This window comes from Tetranychus urticae, chromosome 1 (assembly GCF_039701765.1).
Source record: "Tetranychus urticae isolate SD_2017Ah chromosome 1, NJAU_TeUrti_SD_1.0, whole genome shotgun sequence".
Taxonomy (NCBI): Eukaryota; Metazoa; Arthropoda; class Arachnida; order Trombidiformes; family Tetranychidae; genus Tetranychus; species Tetranychus urticae.
Window position 1 is genome coordinate 10,981,558 of NC_142958.1, and position 18,471 is coordinate 11,000,028.

Here is an 18,471-nt window from a genome sequence, read left to right on the forward strand (position 1 = left end):
TCATTCTTGATTGCACAGTTCTGTGGCAGTAGAAACGCCAGTTTGCCACTGAATGATAATCTTAATTTAGCAAATTGGTTCGGTTAAAAAGAAATTTTCAAGCAATTTAATTCTAGATTATGAATTGAATTTACATTCAAAAATAGCGATAGTTATCTTAATTATTAGTAAGCCCTTTAAACTTGGAGAATATCATTTCCTTATTTATTCAATTCTAACTCTTTAATTGCGAGATAAAAGATATTGTAAACGCCCTCGTCAACGCCTAACGTTTTAATTTATTATGTCTGGCTATAAAATAATCATTGTAAACGCAGTATTAAACTGCTTCTAATGTTGTTAATGAGTTATAAAATTATCTTATAATAAAAACAAATAGCATTCAAATAACTTCATAACTACTTATTCAATTAAACCACTAAATTTTCGGAAAGTTTTGTAGTATCAACTGACCGTAGTTATTATGGCAGAAGAACGTGAAAATTGTGATGATGAATTAAAAATTGTGAACAGAAACAGAGAATATTATGTCTCTAAAAAGTTAATTTGTTCATCTGTGCCTTACTTCGAGAAAATGTTTTGTTGTGATCTATTGGAGTCAAAGGAAAACAAGGTTGAATTAGATTTCGACGAACGTGCCTTTGATGCTGTCCTCGATTGGGTTCATTCTGGGTCGTTCTGCATCCAAATGAATTATGTGATTAGTTTTTACGAAGCAGCTGATTACTTGATGATAAATGATGGTTTATTAGAGCCATGTCTCTCTTATTTCAATGAAAACTTCACTATTGAACATCTTCCAAGCGTTTTAAAGCAAGTCTCAAAAGTGTCTAAATTGACAAGTTCTGGATCTATTAACAACATTATTTGTCGCTACTTCTTGATGATCGTCAATACGAATGTTTACTTGAACTATCCAGTCGAGACAGTTGAAGCTATTCTCAAATTGGATTTGATGGTTCACTCTGAATATCAAATTTTTGAATCAATCATGAAATGGGTGAATAAAAGAGCTAATTATAGAAAAGGATTACTTCGGCGGTTATTGAACTGTGTTCGGTGGTCTTTCATGGATCCTGTAGATATTTCTAAGATAAAGAATGATGAATTAATCAAGACTCTCACGCAAATGGATTTGGATGCATTTATCCCCTCTAATACTGAATATGGATTCAATCGCTGCAAACAAAGCTTCTTTGTATCCATCCATCAAATGGATTATAAAACGTTACGAATAAAAGTGTTAGATAATAAATTATTTTGTTTCTCGATTGGCCATTTCATTCAAGAAAATACAATGTCACTTGAATTTGTTCATGAAGAACATACTTCTGATATTTTATTTGATTCTGGAACCAAAGGTATTCGAATTGATTGGGATAAAAAGATATTTCGATGGCTTGATTTCAAAGTTGCTGGTAAAACTTACTACAGTCAATTGAGGAAATTTATTGTAGAGTTTTGGATCGAGTAAGTTTAAGTGGTTTATCATTTTATAATTTAAGTTGATTTCTTGTTTTGCATCCAAAATTTTCTATTGAATACTTCAATATAAAGATCATGCATTGAAACTCTTCGTCCGCTATTCTAAGAGATACAGTTTATAGTGATACAGCTTATACAGTTTCTCAGATACCGGTAGATGTTTTACAAATTTTCTGCTCTCAATGCAATTAACAGAAATTCCTGATTACTTGATGTAAATAGTGGATAATTGTTGGATGAAAATTAAGTGTTATCAATTAACATTTGAGACTTTTGTTTCTGTTTCGATATTTCTTCCCGGTTCGATCTGAAGTATCTAATTTTGTTTATTCAGGTTTAGTTTGGCATTTTATTATTATATCATTGGATTTTTCAAACGCCGAGAAATCTTTCGAATCAAGTTACTAAATGTTAAATTTTTGCACTCAATTTATCCTTTTCATGTTATTCTTACCTTATTTGTAGAGAAAGTTCCTGTTATTTGGAAGACAAAGATGCAGAACTTCCTGATGATATTACGAGTGAAGAGAGATTGTTCCTTGAATCTGATGGTAAATTCATTGTTATTGGTGAGCCTCTCGTCAAGCAAAAGTGGTTTGGTATTTTTCCAGCTCTTCATGAAAGTTGGTTCAATAATTATGAAGATCATAGCCACTCTTTTAAAGCCACTGTTTTGGACAAAGTTGTTTACATTTTGACAAAGGATCTCGAATTTATTCAATTCAATTATGAAACTAAATCCTTCGATAAGAGTAAACCATTCAAAGACGAAAAATGGGATTTCAATGATTTAATCTTAACTTCGCATCAAACAAACGACGATAAAGTTATTTTGGTCAACAAATCGTCAGGAAAATTACATTATTTCTGTATCAAGCAGAAGAAATGGATTGAAAAATATCGGATCATGAATGTAAATTTTTGTTCCAATAGTTCCAATGTTTATGTTGATAAGTTAATTGCCTTCACTTCAACGTTTTTACCGATCAAAAATATCAAACCTTTGTATAGGCAAAGCTTTTATTAACTTTGAACTACCTGAATCACATTCAGACGTGAATATTCATCGGTTTCAATTGTGAGTGTCATTAAATGTAGCATTGATGAAAAACACTCTTGTTTTTAACGTTTTTAGAATCCTTCCTACAGATTTATTATATTTTATATCATTCCAAACCGACTGACATCAGTTTGCAAAAATAACGCTTGTAATGCAAAAATGATACTCGTTCACGCTGATGGTCGTAAACCAAGATTTTTCATACCAGTTCATGAAAAAAGGCAAGAAATTTTGTTTCGGTCATTTTACTCAGGATGAATCTATTCCACTTGAATTTTTCATGTCATTGTTCATTTCTAATGCTGTAATTTACCCACAATTAAAACCTTATATTTTATTTTCTTATTTAAATTATAAATCGTCTTTTGAACTGACAATAACTTTTAATCTTTGCATGATCTTATGAATACACCCATCATTCAGTCCACATAATTTACGATGGCGGATGTGGAATGAATTAGATTACATGTATTCAGTAAATACTAAATACATATACATTGATCAATATTTGACTATCGAAATAAAAGACAAGTTTTGTCAAAAATATGGTTGTAATGCTTCAAAAATGGCCAAAGATCACACTAATAATAATGTGATTTCTCACAATTGTCAGTTTGTATAATCATACGATCAGTCTTACAAACCTAAACTTGAGAAGTTTAAAATAAACGGTTTTTCAATACAACTTTTCTGGTTAAAGATTTAAAGATAAGATAAAGTGTTAAGTAACTTGAACCCAGTATCATTAGTAATCAACGGTTTTGGTGGGCTCCATCAATCAATCGTTCATTAACCCACTGGGTTCATTTTGTAAATAGTTAACTAGGCAAAGCAATTGAACCACCAATCATAGACATAAGATCAGTGATTAACATAAACTTTAATTTGAAATGCGACTAAAATCAATTATTTTAATTTGTTTACAAACTATAATATTAATAATCCATTGCTTTAATTAAAAATCACAAAACTGTTTTTGAATAGCGCTTTATCTATTACATAGAACGGGATCGGCTTTTTTGACCACATCCACCAAATCAAACATCATCACTTTTTAAAGTGACTTTTCACCCATGAGCTTTTGATAAAAGCCAATGATTAATCAAACAATGATGATCGTGGGTACTATATTTTCGAGTTGCCGAGGTTTTGTTTTGAAGCCAATGGCCAAAATCAAGTGAACTGTTGATAAATTGTTGATGATTATATGACTGTTGACCGATCGATGATATGTACTGACAGCTTTTATCGGCAAATAATAAGTTTCAGCTCTGTAGCTATTACGATCACAGAATGGCGGAGGTTTAACTGAAAATCGAAGTGATCTTTTGCACAGAAATAGAGAAGTTTATTCCACAAAATAAGTGCATTAATGCCACTAATGGACTCAGTTTCTATGCCTCTAATAACGTTCAAGTCAGCACTCTCAAATCACATATGTCACTCACTTAAGTCATATTTTTTTGGTATCACTCCTTTTTAAGCAATTTAATTCTAGATTATGAATTATCGTCGCCATTGAGAACCTGTACCTCACAAAGAATACAGTAAGCTACCAGATAATGAGAATACCTTCAAATAGCTTATTTACACTATTCGTCGGGCAGCGTAATTCATGGTTTTCAATATTTCTTAATAGAGCAAATTTAACATAAAATGTCGCTTAAAACTTATTTTACGAGTTTTTGGATTGATATTTCACGAAAAAAATTATATTAAGTCGATTGATGATTTAAGAAATCTTATCAAAACTCGACGAACTGCAAAAAGTAGTTCTAACTCCTCCTTCATAGTGGCCATTGAAAATTTATTGGGTTTTCTCAATGGTGACTAAACCCTGTAACCTTCAAATTCCTTGAAAATAATTCTCTCAATTTTAACTCTTATATTGTGCAATGAAAAATATTATAAACGCCCTCGTCAACGCCTAGATTTTAATTAGTATTGTCTGGTATAAAATAAACTTTTAGTAAGTCCTGAGAAAGTTAAAATATATCCAAGTAACAGTTGAAATATTACCGATTACATAGATAATTCCATAACTGCTCATCTAATCTCTTAATTTTTGGAACGTTTTGTAATTCTTACTGATATTAATTATTATGGCAGAAGAACGTGAAAATTGTGATGATGAATTAAAAATTGTGAACAGAAACAGAGAATATTATGTCTCTAAAAAGTTAATTTGTTCATCTGTGCCTTACTTCGAGAAAATGTTTTGTTGTGATCTGTTGGAGTCAAAGGAAAACAAGGTTGAAATGGATTTCGACGAACGTGCCTTTGATGCTGTCCTCGATTGGGTTCACTCAGGATCATTCTTTACTCAAATGGATTATGTGATTAGTTTTTACGAGGTAACTGACTACTTGATGATAAATGATGGTTTATTGGAGCCTTGTCTCTCTTATTTCAATGAAAACTTCACTATTGAACATCTTCCAAGCGTTTTAAAGCAAGTCTCAAAAGTGTCTAAATTGACAAGTTCTGGATCTATTAACAACATTATTTGTCGCTACTTCTTGATGATCGTCAATACGAATGTTTACTTGAACTATCCAGTCGAGACAGTTGAAGCTATTCTCAAATTGGATTTGATGGTTTACTCTGAATATCAAATTTTTGAATCAATCATGAAATGGGTTAATCAAAAGGCCGATGCTCGAAAAAATTCACTTCCACAATTATTGAAATGTGTTCGTTGGCCCTTCTCGGATCCTGTTGCTATTTCTAAGATGAAGAATAATGAATTAATCAAGACTCTGTCTAATTTCGATACATTTATCGAATCTGATGGTGAATGTGGATTTAATCGTACTAAACAAAGCTTCTTCGTCTCTATCCAGCAAATAGATAGTAAAATGTCACGATTAAAAGTGTTTGATAATGAATTATTTTGTTTTTCAATCGGAGATTTTACTCAAGACGATTCAATGTCACTTGAATTTGTACATGGAGAACACATTTCAGATATTTTATTTGATTCCGAAACAAAAGGAATCCGAATTGATTGGGTCAAAAAGACATATCGATTGCTAGACTTCAAAGTTGCTGGTAATAATTACTTAATTAAATTAAGGAAATTCATTGTAGATGTCTGGATCAGGTAAGTTGAGCATCATTTTTTATTTAATATTTATTTTATTATAATAAATTACGTGTCATAAAATTTCTCTATTGCTTGATCTAAATATTATGCATTGGATTTCGCCTATTGCGTCAACTATTTAAGAACTTGTGTGATCGATGAAAGTTTCTTAGAAAAATTCCCAACTATTAGAAATTCATTACAATTTTTGTGATTTTATTGCAATTTACAAAAACCTGATTGCTTGATGTAAATACAATGTAATTGTTGAGTGAAAATTAAAAGTTATCAATTAACATTTGAAACTTCAAATTGGCAAACCTCCAGAATTGAATTACATTGAAGTATTATTAATACAAATAAAGTCCTTCAAAGTATTATTTAATATATATTTTCTTTTGAATTTTATTCTTATTGCCACTTTTAAGCGCCACGTGCTGTTATTTGGAAGACAAAAACGCAAAACTTTCTTTTCCACTTTCCGCTGAAGAGACACTGATCCTTGAATCCAATGGTAAATTCATTTTAATTGGTAAAACTGGAGATGAGAAGAAGTGGTTTGGTCTTTTTCCAGTTAGACATGAAGGTTGGTTCAACTATAGCGATTATGAATACTCTTTTAAAGCCACTGTTTTGGACAAAGTTGTTTATATATTGACAGAGGATCTCGAATTTATTCAATTCAATTATGAAACTAAATCCTTCGATAAGAGTAAACCATTCAAAGACGAAAAGTGGGATCTCAATGATTTAATCTTAACTTCGCATCAAACAAACGACGATAAAGTTATTTTGGTCAACAAATCGTCAGGAAAATTACATTATTTCTGTATCAAGCAGAAGAAATGGATTGAAAAATATCGGATCATGAATGTAAATTTTTGTTCCAATAGTTCCAATGTTTATGTTGATAAGTTAATTGCCTTCACTTCAACGTTTTTACCGATCAAAAATATCAAACCTTTGTATAGGCAAAGCTTTTATTAACTTTGAACTATAATCTGTATTAATCAGTGTGAGAGGAAAGAGGTGATTTTTTACTTCAACATTTCATTTATCTAACAATTATCGTTAAAAATAATTAATTACAATCAACATTACTCCATTGTAATATTTAAATGGTAATTTTTTTCAACAAATATAGTTTTCATCGAACCGCCGAATGCACATGAAACATTAAGATGAACACATGTTATTTACTACAGATATTTTGATTCGAACTCGATGGTTTATCAAGAAAATGATGAATTGTGAACAGAAATGTGAAAAATGAAAACTAACTCAACTTAAAGGATGTTGCGGATAAAAAGGAGAATTTATCTTTCCTAAAATTTTGATGCAGATGACGATTTATTGATAAATTTATTTGTCTACGTTTGTTTCTTCTTCAATTTTGTTATCTTCATTGTTATCATGGTCAACGTCATCTTTATCAAAATTTTAACAATTTGCAAGGACAACGAAATGTGTTCAACATATTTTGTATCAATTTCAGTTATCTAATCAACTTATTGAATTAAAAACCTTTAATTATTAATATTTCACTTAAACAAACAAACATGTTTATAACAAACTTAAGTACATTCTATGTTTCTAACTTCCAACTGAGATTCACCAATTATGAATTGAAGAATCTGATTTGAATAGCAAAATGGTAGACAAGTTTAATCAGTTCAAATTTCGTAGTATTAGTTAATAAAGGATTGCGAAAATGACCAAGAGATATTCAGATAATGATGAAATATCTTAGTTTTGAACGTCATGAGATCAGTTTAACAAAGCTAAACTTGAAGAGGTTAAAATATAATAAACGGTTTTTCATTTTCAATTTTCTGGTTAAAGATTTAAAGATAAGATAAGGATTTAATAAAATTGAACCCAAATTCATTATTAATCAACGGTTAAGCTCTTTGACGCCTTTCCTTTGTTGCAAGAAAGGGGAAAGAATCAAAAGGGGAAAAGCAAATTGAACCCAAAAATGGTAAGCGTTAGATAATTAAAAACAGTTACTTTCTTTACAGCTTTATATCAAAACATTTCTGGTTCTGCAAAATTGTTTTTATACAGCATAGAAAATAAAGTTGTACCATGTTTTTGGTATCTTTGCGCATAAAAAGCAACTTTAATTTAAAAAATACAGTCGTCCATTAAAGATTATGAAAGGTATCACAATTGAATTGACCAAGATTATCAGTAATCTAAGATTTTTTCCTCTCTAACACTCATTTTTTGTGATACCAAAGAGTATAAGAAGAGGTATCACTCAATGGGACCCTCAGGTCTTTGGATTTAAATTTTTTCCTGCTTAACAAGATGGCACTAAACATCAATTTTCATTTAAACTTAATACAATCGGGTTTGATTGCGATAACTGTTATCTATTTGCGATAATTGTCTTAATTATAACAATACATTTTTAAATCAGAGCCATCTGTGTAAGCAGGAAAATAGTTAAACCTGAAGACTTTATGGTTTTCATTAAGTGGGCTCTCTTGTTATACTCTTTGTGTGATACCTTTCATAATCTTAAATGAACGACTGTATTTTTGAATTGCAATTGCTTTTAATGCGCAAAGATACCAAAAACATGGTACAACTTTATTTTCTATGCTGTATAATCTATAACTCCATATCTTTAACCATCAACGATCTATCATGGAAACTGATCCAGATAAAGTGCTTATTGTGAACCGATCGAAAAAGTATCGTGTTGGTAAACGTTTTATCTGTTCCCGTGTGCCTTACTTTGAAAAAATGTTTTCTTGTGATTTCTTGGAATCAAAGGAAAACAAAGTTGTTCTTGATTTGAATGAACGGTGTTTTGGTTTGATTCTTCATTGGCTCCAGTATGAACACATATTAATCAAAATGGATTGTGTGATTGGAGTTTACGATATTGCTGATTACTTGGTGATGGATAAACAGCTGCTAACATATTGTATTAACTATTTCGATGTTGACTTTCAGAAAAATTTCTCTGTTGAACATATTCCAGTTGTTATTCCTCAAGTCTCTGAAGTATCCAAGTTAATGAATTCTGATCAACTCAATTCGTTTATTTGCCGACACTTTTTGAAAATAGTTCACACAACTGTTTTTCCAATCTATTCAATTGAAACATTGGAATACATATTGAAATTGGATTTAATGGTGTTTTCAGAATATCAAGTTTTCGAAGCGATAGTCACTTGGATTGAAAATGATCCTGACTCAAGAATACGCAAGCTTGCAGATCTTTTTAAACATATTCGTTGGTGTCATTTATCTGTGGAGGATTTGAAAAAAATAAAGTTACACGATTCAACTAGACATTTGCCATATTTCAAATCAATCATTTGCTCATCAACTACTTGTGCATTTGGTTCATGTGAATTCAATCGCAGTAATCAAAGTTTTTTCATCATCGTTTATGAAATGGACGATCCTCACTTAAAAATTAAAATACTTGAATAAATAATAGTTCAAATATTTACTCAACACATATGTTACATTGGATGCATCAATTTCATATGGATTTATACATGACGAAAACGTTACTGATATTTTTTATGATTCAGGAAAAAAGAATTCGTGTTGATTGGTCTAATAAAACTTTCAGCTATCTTTTTGTTAGTAATCACTACAGGCTGGTTCATAATATTTTTTTCAAATATTCACATCATTCAAGTAAGTTAGTTGCTTCTTTTCTAGTATTCATAATTTTTATCGAATTTCTTCAAGCTAAAAAATTTTTATTTACTTTTCATTCCCGCTTCAAGATGGAAATCTCTTTCTATCGAAGACCCAGATTCGAAATTATACTCCGCTTACTCTGAACCCAGTGAAGAGAAGATGTTCATTGAAGTTAACTACAAAATTTTCATTCTTATCAGGGATATACCAAGCCGTAAATTTTATTGCATCAAGTCTGATTTACAAAGTTTTTTGGATAATTATAAAGCCGGAAACCTAACTTTCCTTGCAACGGCTTCAAATAACTGCATTTATATTTTAACAAATGAAGCTCATTTCATTGAGTTCAACACTGTCGCTCGAACCTTCAGGATAAGTACGTGATTTAAGGACTCAAAGATAATATTCAAAGATCTAATTCTAACTTCTCATCAAGATAAAGTGATTATTTTGCTCAAGTCGGCTGGAAAAATTCAAGTATGACATGACTTCCGAGAAATGGAGTGCAGTGGGCCAGATAAAGAGTCTTAACACTGATCCCGAAGGAAATGATTTGAACAGGATGTTAACTTTTGGCCCAGCTTTTTTGCCATTGCAGAAACTTAACCTCTTCTCATGAAATTTTTATGGATATTTTTTGTTTTCAACGCCCGTTGCTTCTCTTAAAAACACAAAAACGCTATTCTCATCTCAAAATTTTCTGCAGCCTTAACAGCCAACTAGACAAAGCAGACAAAAATCTCTAGTTTTGTTACTTTTCAAGTTTATGACCACTGTTCTGTTATAGTTAACCCTCTTTAAGTTGGAGCCTTTAAAAGTTTGACGTTTCTAGGCAATAGCCCAAACAACTTGATCAGTATCCTGAGCCAATAGGTCAATCTTTGGCTAATCCACGTGTACTTGACTGCAAAATAGACCATAAGCTATTATGACTTTGCCCGTCTAACACATCATGTAGTCCTTGAAAAATGTTTTAGTTTCAAGAATTAATTAATGTAATCTTAAATTAATTACAAATAATTTTTGTAATCTTTTTACCAATCATTTAACTAAACCAAAGCAACATCAACTGTATTTAAATATTGATCTTGTGTGTTTTAAGCATAGAAACAACTTATTTCCATTTGTTTTATTAATTCTTCAGTTGCATTGAAACCCGGATTAAAATGGACATCGATAGTGATGATCGTTTAACCATTGTGAATAGAACTTTGATTTACAATGTTTCCAAAAAGCTCATCTGTTCATCTGTGCCTTACTTTGAGAAAATGTTTTGTTGTGATCTGTTGGAATCAAAGGAAAACAAAGTGGTCCTGGATTTTGATGAACACGCATTTGATGCTATTCTTAACTGGATTCACACAGGATTATTCACAATCAGAATGGACAGTGTAATCAGCTTATACGAGTCTGCTGATTATCTGATGATAAATGAACGTTTGTTGCAACCTTGTCTCTCTTATTTCCATGAAAATTTCACCATTGAGTTTCTCCCAGTTATTTTACCGCAAGTCACCAAAGTGTCCAAGCTGATAAATTCAGGAGCCATTGAAAGCTTCATTTGTCGCCATTTCTTGAAGATTGTTAATACGAGTGTTTTCTTGAATTATCCAGTTGAGACAGTTGAGGAAATTATTAAATTAGAGTTAATGGTTTACTCTGAACTCCAAATATTTGAAGCAATCATGAAATGGGTGAATAAAAATGCAGAACAAAGAAAAGAATTTCTTTGCCGTTTATTGAAATTCGTCCGTTGGTCTTTCATTGATTCTGTTGATATATCTAAGATAAAGGAGGATAAGTTAATCAAGACTCTTGAAAATCTGGATTCAATCATATGCTCTGGTGGTCAATATGGATCCGATCGTAGTAAACAAAGCTTTTTCATATCAGTTCATGAAAAAAAGGACAGAAATTTAAGAATAAGAATCTTTGATAGTAGATTTTTATGTTTACCCATTGGTGATTTTACTCAGGATGACTCTATTCCCCTTGAATTTGTTCATGGAGAACACATTTCGGATATTTTATTTGATTCTGGAAGAAGAGGAATACGAATCGATTGGATTAAAAAGACATTCAGATGGCTCCATTCAACAGGCGAGGGTAAAACTTTTCATCATCAGATTTATCAATTGGTTATCAAGTTTTTGACTGAACCCAAGTATGTAATTATTAGCTTTTATTTCACATCAATCGAGTGCATGAATTTAAACCTAAATCAAATATTGACCGCTTATTTGAAGTAATGACTACAACTATTCAATTTATTTATATATTTCTTTATCTTTTTCAAGCTACTCAGATTGCTATTTGATGGACAAAGACACTGAACTGCCACACAAGGTTCCTGGAGATGAATGCATGCTTCTTGAATCTAATTATCAATTCATTTTGATTGGCAAAGCAGAAGAAAAGTTTTTTGGTATTTTCGAAGTCGCTCGCTGTTGGTTCATAACTAATTATTTAGAAATGGATTATACTTTCATAGCAACTGTTTTGGACAATCATGTTTATATTTTAACTCGTGACATTGAGTTCATCAAATTCAGTTTCGATACTGGTACTTTCAAGAAGAGTGAACCATTCAAAGAACGCAAGTTATGTTTCGAGGAATTGATCTTAACTTCACACCATGCGAATGATGATAGAATAATTTTGCTCGATAAATCATCTGGAAAGATTTACTGTTTCAATATTACCAATGAAAGTTGGACTGAAATGTGCCAAATCATGAATTTAAATTTTGATTCGACTTCTGTTGTGGACTCTAATAAGTTAATTGCTTTCACTTCAACATTTTTACCAATCAATTCAATCAAACCTCAGTTTGAAAGAAAATTTCTGTGACTTTTGCCATAATTTTTATTTTGACGAAGATAATCAGTTTAAATAAATGTGAGATTTTCCAACCTTCCATAATTCATGAGTACATTTCATTTGTAAGATTTAGCTTTTACTGTAAGCAAATTTTTTGAGAAGGGATTCGATTACACTTCTCCACTAATTGGTCAGAAGATGTGCATCTAATTTCATCACATAGCGGCAAGTCTAAACAAGTGTTAGTCAATGCCTTTGTCGTTTCTTTACTTTGTCACTAAAGGGTTGAGAATTTTATAAATAATCGATTGTTTCCTAGATATTTAGCTCAAACCACATAATCTACGATCGATCTTTAACTGAAGATCGATTAAGATTTATCACTTGATTAGAAACACTACCTATTTCATAAATAACTGTATAACTTTTGCTTCTCAACTAAGCCATTGGATTTTCGGAACGGTTTGAGGTTTCAATCGAATACAGTTGTTATGGCAGAGGACCATGAAAATGGTGCTGATGATTTGAAAATTGTGAACAGAAACAGGGAATATTATGTCTCTAAAAAGCTCATTTGTTCATCTGTGCCTTACTTCGAGAAAATGTTTTGCTGTGATCTATTGGAATCAAAAGAAAACAAGGTTGAAATGGACTTCGACGAACGCGTCTTTGATGCTATCCTCGATTGGATTCATTCTGGATCATTCTTTATCAAAATGAATTATGTGATTAGGTTTTACGACGCAACTGATTACTTGATGATAAATGAAAGTTTATTAAAACCATTTCTCTCTTATTTTTATGAAAACTTCACTATTAAACATCTTCCAGTTATTTTACCTCAAGTCACCAAAGTGTCCAAATTGTTGAGCTCTGGAACTCTAGACAGCATTATTTGTCGCCGTTTTTTGTTGATTGCCAATACGGATATTTTCCTGAATTATCCACTCGAGACAGTTGAAACTATTCTTCGATTAGATTTGATGGTTTACTCTGAATACCAAATCTTTGAATCCATCTTGCAATGGGTATATGAAGATGATTCCAGAGAAAAATGGTTTCCTCAGTTATTGAGCTGCGTTCGTTGGTCTTTCATGGATCCTGTTGCTATTTCTAAGATAAAGAATAATGAATTAATAAAAACTCTGTCTGATTTCGATACATTTATCGAAACGAATAGGGACTGTGGATTTAATCGGAGTAATCAAAGCTTCTTCGTCTCTATCCATCGAGTAGGCAATACATTGTTACGGTTAAAAGTGCTTGATAATGAATTATTTTGTTTTTCGGTTGGTGAGTTTACTCAAGACGATTCAATGTCACTTGAATTTGTTCATGGAGAAAACACTTCAGATATTTTATTTGATTCTGGAACCAAAGGTATTCGCATTGATTGGGTTAAAAAGACATATCGAGTGATCAACTTTAAAGCTGCTAATAAAACTTACCACAGTAAATTAAGAAACTTCATTGCAGAGGTTTGGTTCAAGTAAGTTCAAATTATCATTGAAATAATGATTGATTTTTTTTAATTAATTATTTTTACGATAATTCAAAGTTTACTTATTTTTATGCTTCTGTGACGGTCAGAGTGTGACCGTTTCGTTTATTTATATATATTTTAAAAGCTTTCCATTGCTTTGCTTGATGACAGTCTCTCTGAAAAAATTCTGAATCACGCAAAAATGATATCAATTTTTCAATTTTATTTTCTCTGATGTTATTCATAACTTATTTGTAGAAGAAATTCTTGTTACCTGGAAGACAAAGACGCAAAACTTTCTTTTCCGCTTTACTCAGAAGATTACTTACTCCTTGAATCTAATGGTAAATTCATTGTGATTGGTAAAACTAAAGGCACCAAAAAATGGTTTGGTATGTTTCCTGTTACTCACCCAAGTTGGTTCAATTATGAAGATCATGCACACTCTTTCAAAGCCACTGTTTTGGACGATGTTGTTTATATATTGACTAAGGATCTCGAGTTTATTCAATTCAATTATGAAACTCGATCCTTTTATAAAAGTGAACCGTTCAAAGGAAAAAAATGGAATTTCAATAATTTAATCCTAACTTCACATCAAACAAAGGATAACAAAGTTATTTTGGTCAACAAATCATCAGGAAAAGTACGTTATTTTTGCATTAAGCAGAAGAAATGGATTGGAAAATATCGTATTTTGAATTTAAACTTTTGTTCCAACAATTCTCATGTTTATGTTGATATGTTAATTGCCTTTACGTCAACGTTTTTACCGATTAAAGATATCAAACCTTTGTACAGGCAATGCTTTTATTAACTTTGAACTATCTGTATCACATTCAGATTTGCATATTTCTCGGTGTCAATCGTGAGTGTCATTAAATGTAAAATTGTTAAAAAATATTGTTGTCCCATTCAATTGCATCATTAATTTCAATATTTCTTTCTCAACCAGTTGTAAGCTTTTTAAGTTACCAGTTTCTAAGCCTTCGCAGCTTGAGTACATTGCAAAGCTAAAACTCAACTTGTTAGCTCATGACTCAAACCAGGCGGCAGTCTTTGAAGACAGCTTGTTGGAGACAAAATATCGTCTCACAAGTCAGAGTGGGACGCACTCAGAAGAGCCAAAACAAAACAGCCAAATTCAAAATAGCCAAAAGTATAAGATTTATAATTGCATAAAAAGAGTCAAATTGAATAATTAAAAGCTTTCAATATGACTATTTGAATCTTTGTTTGCATTATATATTCAAAAATAATAAAAAATTGACATCAATTAAACATAAACTCGATTTATCAAACCAAATATATTTGGCCATTTTGCATTTGGCTGTTTTGTTTTGGCTCTTCTGAGGTGCAACCGTCAGAGTTAACTTTTTCTGTAAACAAATTTATTTGAGAAGGGATTCGATTACATTTTTCACTAATTGGTCAGAAGATTGCTTCTTATTTCATCATTTAGCGGCAAGGCTCAACAAAGTGTTAATTTATGCCTTTGTCGTTGCTTTACTTTTGGCAGGGTAAAACAATTGATCCACCAATGAAATTAAGCGGAATGATTGGCTTACATTATAGTCTAAAGCAAAGAGTAATATAACTTGTTTTACTCTTTGGTCTAAAGTCTTTAGGTCTTACATTGCGATCTCTTTTTTAAACTACTCTTTTCATTTTGCGTTCTTTGTTGTGTTAAAGAGTATTATTTAACTTGTGTTCCTGATAAACTAAACTAGACTTCAACACTTTAATAAATAATTTTAACTGGCTTTTATAAATCATGGATAACGAAGTAGAGCCTGTCGCCGCTGATGATACTTTAATGATCGTGAATAGATCAAAAAAGTATTGGGTTAACAAACAGTCAATATGTTCATCGATCCCATATTTGGGCAAAATGTTTTCTTCGGGTATATTGGAACCAAACGACAAGAAAGTTGTGCTTGACTTTGATGAACGTGCTTTCGACATGATTATTCGCCATGCAAACTTGGATGGAGTTATAATCGAAATGGATTGTGTAATTAAACTTTATAATTTGGCCGATCACTTGATGATTGAGAATGAATTGTTGGAGGATTGTTCTTCTTATTTCCATTCAAATTTTTCTATTGAAAATCTCGAAGTTGTTATTCCTCAAGTATCCAAAGAGTCCAAACTGTTTAATGCTGCTGCTCTTGAAGCTTTCATCTGCCGGCACTTTCTCAAGATATCTAATACGGCTGCTTTTCTGGACTATTCAGTTGACACAATTGAGTGTATTTGCAAGTTGAATCTGATGATCTCATCTGAATATCAGGTTATCCAGGCAATCACTAAATGGATCGGAGCTAATGATAACCGGAAAATTCATTTGATTCGTTTATTGAAATGTGTCCGCTGGTGCTTCTATAACTATGACCTGTTATCATTTTCCCAAGACGAATTGATGAAATCTGCCGATCTTACATCTTTAGTTTGCACTCCAGATAAATGTAATTGTAATTGTGTCTACAATCGATCTAACCGCAAGTGTTTTGTTGTTATTTATGAGTCGGACTCGTCAAATGTGAACATCAAGATTCTTAACAATAAATTCATCATGTTATTTAGTGACAACTTTGAATTGAATGAATTGATGTCATTGAATATACTGCATGATGAACATGTATGTGATGTCTTTTTCGATTCAGGGAGCAAAGGCATTAGATTTGATTGGAATTCAAAGAAATATCGCTGGCATGATTTTTCCAGTTTCAGTAAATGCTATTATACTCAGCTTCAAAAGTGTATTAGCAAAAATGTCGAAGAGTGAGTATATCGACTCCGTTATAATTTCATTGTTCAATTCATTATCTGTTCAGTGAATTGTGTCAGTTTTTTTTCATTCTCTAATATTTATTTCATTTTTTTCTTTCATTAGAAAATGGTCTCATCTTCGGACTGATGCTAACACCAAGCAAAACCTTTCTCCATTACCTTATTGTCATGAGATGGCCATTCTGGAAAATAAAGAAAATTTGATGTTGATTGGTAAAATCAAAAAAGGGAGATTCATATATACAGTTCCATTGCCCACTAAATTGTCGAAATATGCACTTAAAGAAGATAAAGCACGATCTTTTATTGCTACCGTTTTGAGCAACGTTATTTACATTATGAATAGAAACTTTGAATTTATTGAGTTCAATCTTGAAGACGGATCATTCAAAAAGAGTAAGCCATTCGAGAGTGACAAGTTTAATTTTGATGATCTGGCTTTGACTTCTCATCAATCTCGTGATTCAAAAGTCATTCTAATTGATAAATCAACCAGAGATATCTTTACTTTCGATGTTTTTAGTGGAAAATGGTGGTCGATTGGGCGAATCAATCGTCGCAGCTCCAAAAATGATGAAAAGTCCACTAAGCTACTTGCTTTTACTTCTGCAGTATTATCAATTGATCATATCAAACCTCGCTCGAAAAGAAAGCTAATCTCACTTGACCAATGACTTTGAAGACAATAACCAGTATTGATGGCTTAAGTATGAATGTATTTTAAAATGATATTCATTGCATCTAAAAAGTATCTCTAAAGAATAAAGTGTAATTTAAATAGAAACAATTGATATTGTTTGCCATATTCTTTACATTTTTATTAACAGTCAATTTACATTCAATAAATTAACAAAATACACTTAAAACAATATGTGCAGTTTAACGATTTCGCTTGTAGGGAAAAGAGTTAACAAGGGATAAAAAGGAAACAATAAATTCAAGAAAAACGTCTTTTGCGTTAAGAAAATGAAATTCTTAAACATTTAATTCTTTTGTCAATAGATGGAGTTCATCTCAAGCGTTTGCTGATTTTTGAGCCATACAGATTTTCCGCCCAATTAGCCTCACTCATTGTTGAAATCTTGATTGGTAAAGATATAATCTCTTTTGAGTGGTTTTCGTTGAACTTGATAATCATGGAATCAGAAGATCAAGAATTAATAATTGTCAACAGGAAATGTGAATATAATGTCTCTAAAAAGTTAATTTGTTCAGTTGTGCCTTATTTTGAAAAAATGTTTTGTTGTGATTTGTTGGAATCAAAGGAAAACAAAGTGGTGCTTGATTTTGATGAACGTGTATTTGATGCTATACTCGATTGGATTCATTCGGAATCATTCTTCATTCAAATGGAAATTGTCATCAGTTTTTACGAAGCTGCAGATTATTTGATGATAAATGAACGTTTATTTCAACCTTGTTTGTCTTTTTTTCATGAAAACTTTTCTATTGAACATCTTCCAGTGGTTTTACCTCAAGTTACAAAAGTGTCCAAATTGATTAATTCAGAATCTATTGAACGTTTTATTTGTCGACATTTCTTGATGATTGCCAATACTAATACATTTCTGGAATATCCTGTGGAGACAGTTGAAGCTATTCTCATATTAGATTTGATGGTCCACTCTGAATATCAAATATTTGAATCAATCATGAAGTGGGTGAATAAAAAGGCTGATTATCGGAAGGAATATCTTCCACAGTTATTGGACTGTGTTCGTTGGTCTTTTATGGGTCTTGATGGTTTATCTAAAGTGAAGGATAATGAATTGATTAAGATTATTCCTAATTTTGAATCAATCATAACCTCTAATGATGTTTGTGAATTCAATCGTAGTGCCCAAAACTTCTTCATATCAATCCAGGAAATAGATGTTAACGTTTTGCGGATAAAAATGTTTGACAATGAATTATTCTGTTTATCAATTGGTGATTTTACGCGTGATGATACTATGGCGCTTGAATATTTTTCTGGAGAACACGCTTCAGATATTCTATTCGACTCTGGAACTAAAGGAATAAGATTTAACTGGGTTAAAAAGACATTTCGGTGGCTTAACTTTGAAGTTGCTG

At 31.5% G+C, this 18,471-nt stretch overlaps 5 protein-coding genes across 9 annotated transcripts; all 5 read left to right on the top strand.

Moving 5' to 3' along the window:
• Nucleotides 1–329: 329 nt before the first annotated feature.
• On the top strand, nucleotides 330–2,896 carry LOC107361457 (uncharacterized). The gene is made up of 2 exons (XM_025160625.2): nucleotides 330–1,470; nucleotides 1,951–2,896. Exons 1-2 carry the CDS (start codon nucleotides 464–466, stop codon nucleotides 2,510–2,512), a joined length of 1,569 nt encoding a protein of 522 aa, XP_025016393.2. The 5' UTR covers nucleotides 330–463; the 3' UTR covers nucleotides 2,513–2,896.
• Nucleotides 2,897–4,501: 1,605 nt separating this feature from the next.
• Nucleotides 4,502–6,799, top strand: LOC107361458 (uncharacterized). Its single transcript, XM_015928290.3, has 2 exons — nucleotides 4,502–5,648; nucleotides 6,059–6,799. The coding sequence occupies exons 1-2, from the start codon at nucleotides 4,648–4,650 to the stop codon at nucleotides 6,615–6,617; spliced, it is 1,560 nt and encodes a 519-aa protein (XP_015783776.1). The 5' UTR covers nucleotides 4,502–4,647; the 3' UTR covers nucleotides 6,618–6,799.
• Nucleotides 6,800–7,873: 1,074 nt separating this feature from the next.
• On the top strand, nucleotides 7,874–14,506 carry LOC107361472 (uncharacterized). Of its 5 annotated transcripts, XM_089269384.1 has the most exons (5): nucleotides 7,874–9,296; nucleotides 9,389–9,678; nucleotides 9,739–11,466; nucleotides 11,600–13,611; nucleotides 13,864–14,506. In XM_089269384.1, the coding sequence occupies exons 4-5, from the start codon at nucleotides 12,614–12,616 to the stop codon at nucleotides 14,420–14,422; spliced, it is 1,557 nt and encodes a 518-aa protein (XP_089125510.1). In that variant the 5' UTR covers nucleotides 7,874–9,296; nucleotides 9,389–9,678; nucleotides 9,739–11,466; nucleotides 11,600–12,613; the 3' UTR covers nucleotides 14,423–14,506. The 5 variants fall into 5 exon arrangements, with proteins under 5 accessions (XP_089125510.1, XP_089125513.1, XP_089125507.1 ...); XM_089269387.1 differs by having other exon boundaries at nucleotides 7,874–9,300; nucleotides 9,389–11,466; XM_089269381.1 differs by having other exon boundaries at nucleotides 9,389–11,466.
• On the top strand, nucleotides 8,286–9,083 carry LOC149094568 (kelch-like protein 40). Its single transcript, XM_089270237.1, has one exon. The coding sequence runs from the start codon at nucleotides 8,286–8,288 to the stop codon at nucleotides 9,081–9,083; it is 798 nt and encodes a 265-aa protein (XP_089126363.1).
• A 472-nt stretch (nucleotides 14,507–14,978) lies between the features above and the next one.
• On the top strand, nucleotides 14,979–17,078 carry LOC107361378 (uncharacterized). Its single transcript, XM_015928197.3, has 2 exons — nucleotides 14,979–16,389; nucleotides 16,502–17,078. The coding sequence occupies exons 1-2, from the start codon at nucleotides 15,380–15,382 to the stop codon at nucleotides 17,070–17,072; spliced, it is 1,581 nt and encodes a 526-aa protein (XP_015783683.2). The 5' UTR covers nucleotides 14,979–15,379; the 3' UTR covers nucleotides 17,073–17,078.
• The last annotated feature ends 1,393 nt before the right edge of the window (nucleotides 17,079–18,471 follow it).

Excerpts from the sequence above, each read along its gene's own strand:
- LOC107361472 (XM_089269387.1), top strand. The coding sequence starts at position 12,614 with ATGGCAGAGGACCATGAAAATGGTGCTGATGATTTGAAAATTGTGAAC. Across the intron at positions 13,612-13,863 it reads ATTGCAGAGGTTTGGTTCAA|AAGAAATTCTTGTTACCTGG; the intron begins GTAAGTTCAAAT and ends ACTTATTTGTAG.
- LOC107361458 (XM_015928290.3), top strand. The coding sequence starts at position 4,648 with ATGGCAGAAGAACGTGAAAATTGTGATGATGAATTAAAAATTGTGAAC. Across the intron at positions 5,649-6,058 it reads ATTGTAGATGTCTGGATCAG|CGCCACGTGCTGTTATTTGG; the intron begins GTAAGTTGAGCA and ends GCCACTTTTAAG.
- LOC107361457 (XM_025160625.2), top strand. The coding sequence starts at position 464 with ATGGCAGAAGAACGTGAAAATTGTGATGATGAATTAAAAATTGTGAAC. Across the intron at positions 1,471-1,950 it reads ATTGTAGAGTTTTGGATCGA|AGAAAGTTCCTGTTATTTGG; the intron begins GTAAGTTTAAGT and ends CCTTATTTGTAG.
- LOC149094568 (XM_089270237.1), top strand. The coding sequence starts at position 8,286 with ATGGAAACTGATCCAGATAAAGTGCTTATTGTGAACCGATCGAAAAAG.
- LOC107361378 (XM_015928197.3), top strand. The coding sequence starts at position 15,380 with ATGGATAACGAAGTAGAGCCTGTCGCCGCTGATGATACTTTAATGATC. Across the intron at positions 16,390-16,501 it reads ATTAGCAAAAATGTCGAAGA|AAAATGGTCTCATCTTCGGA; the intron begins GTGAGTATATCG and ends TTCTTTCATTAG.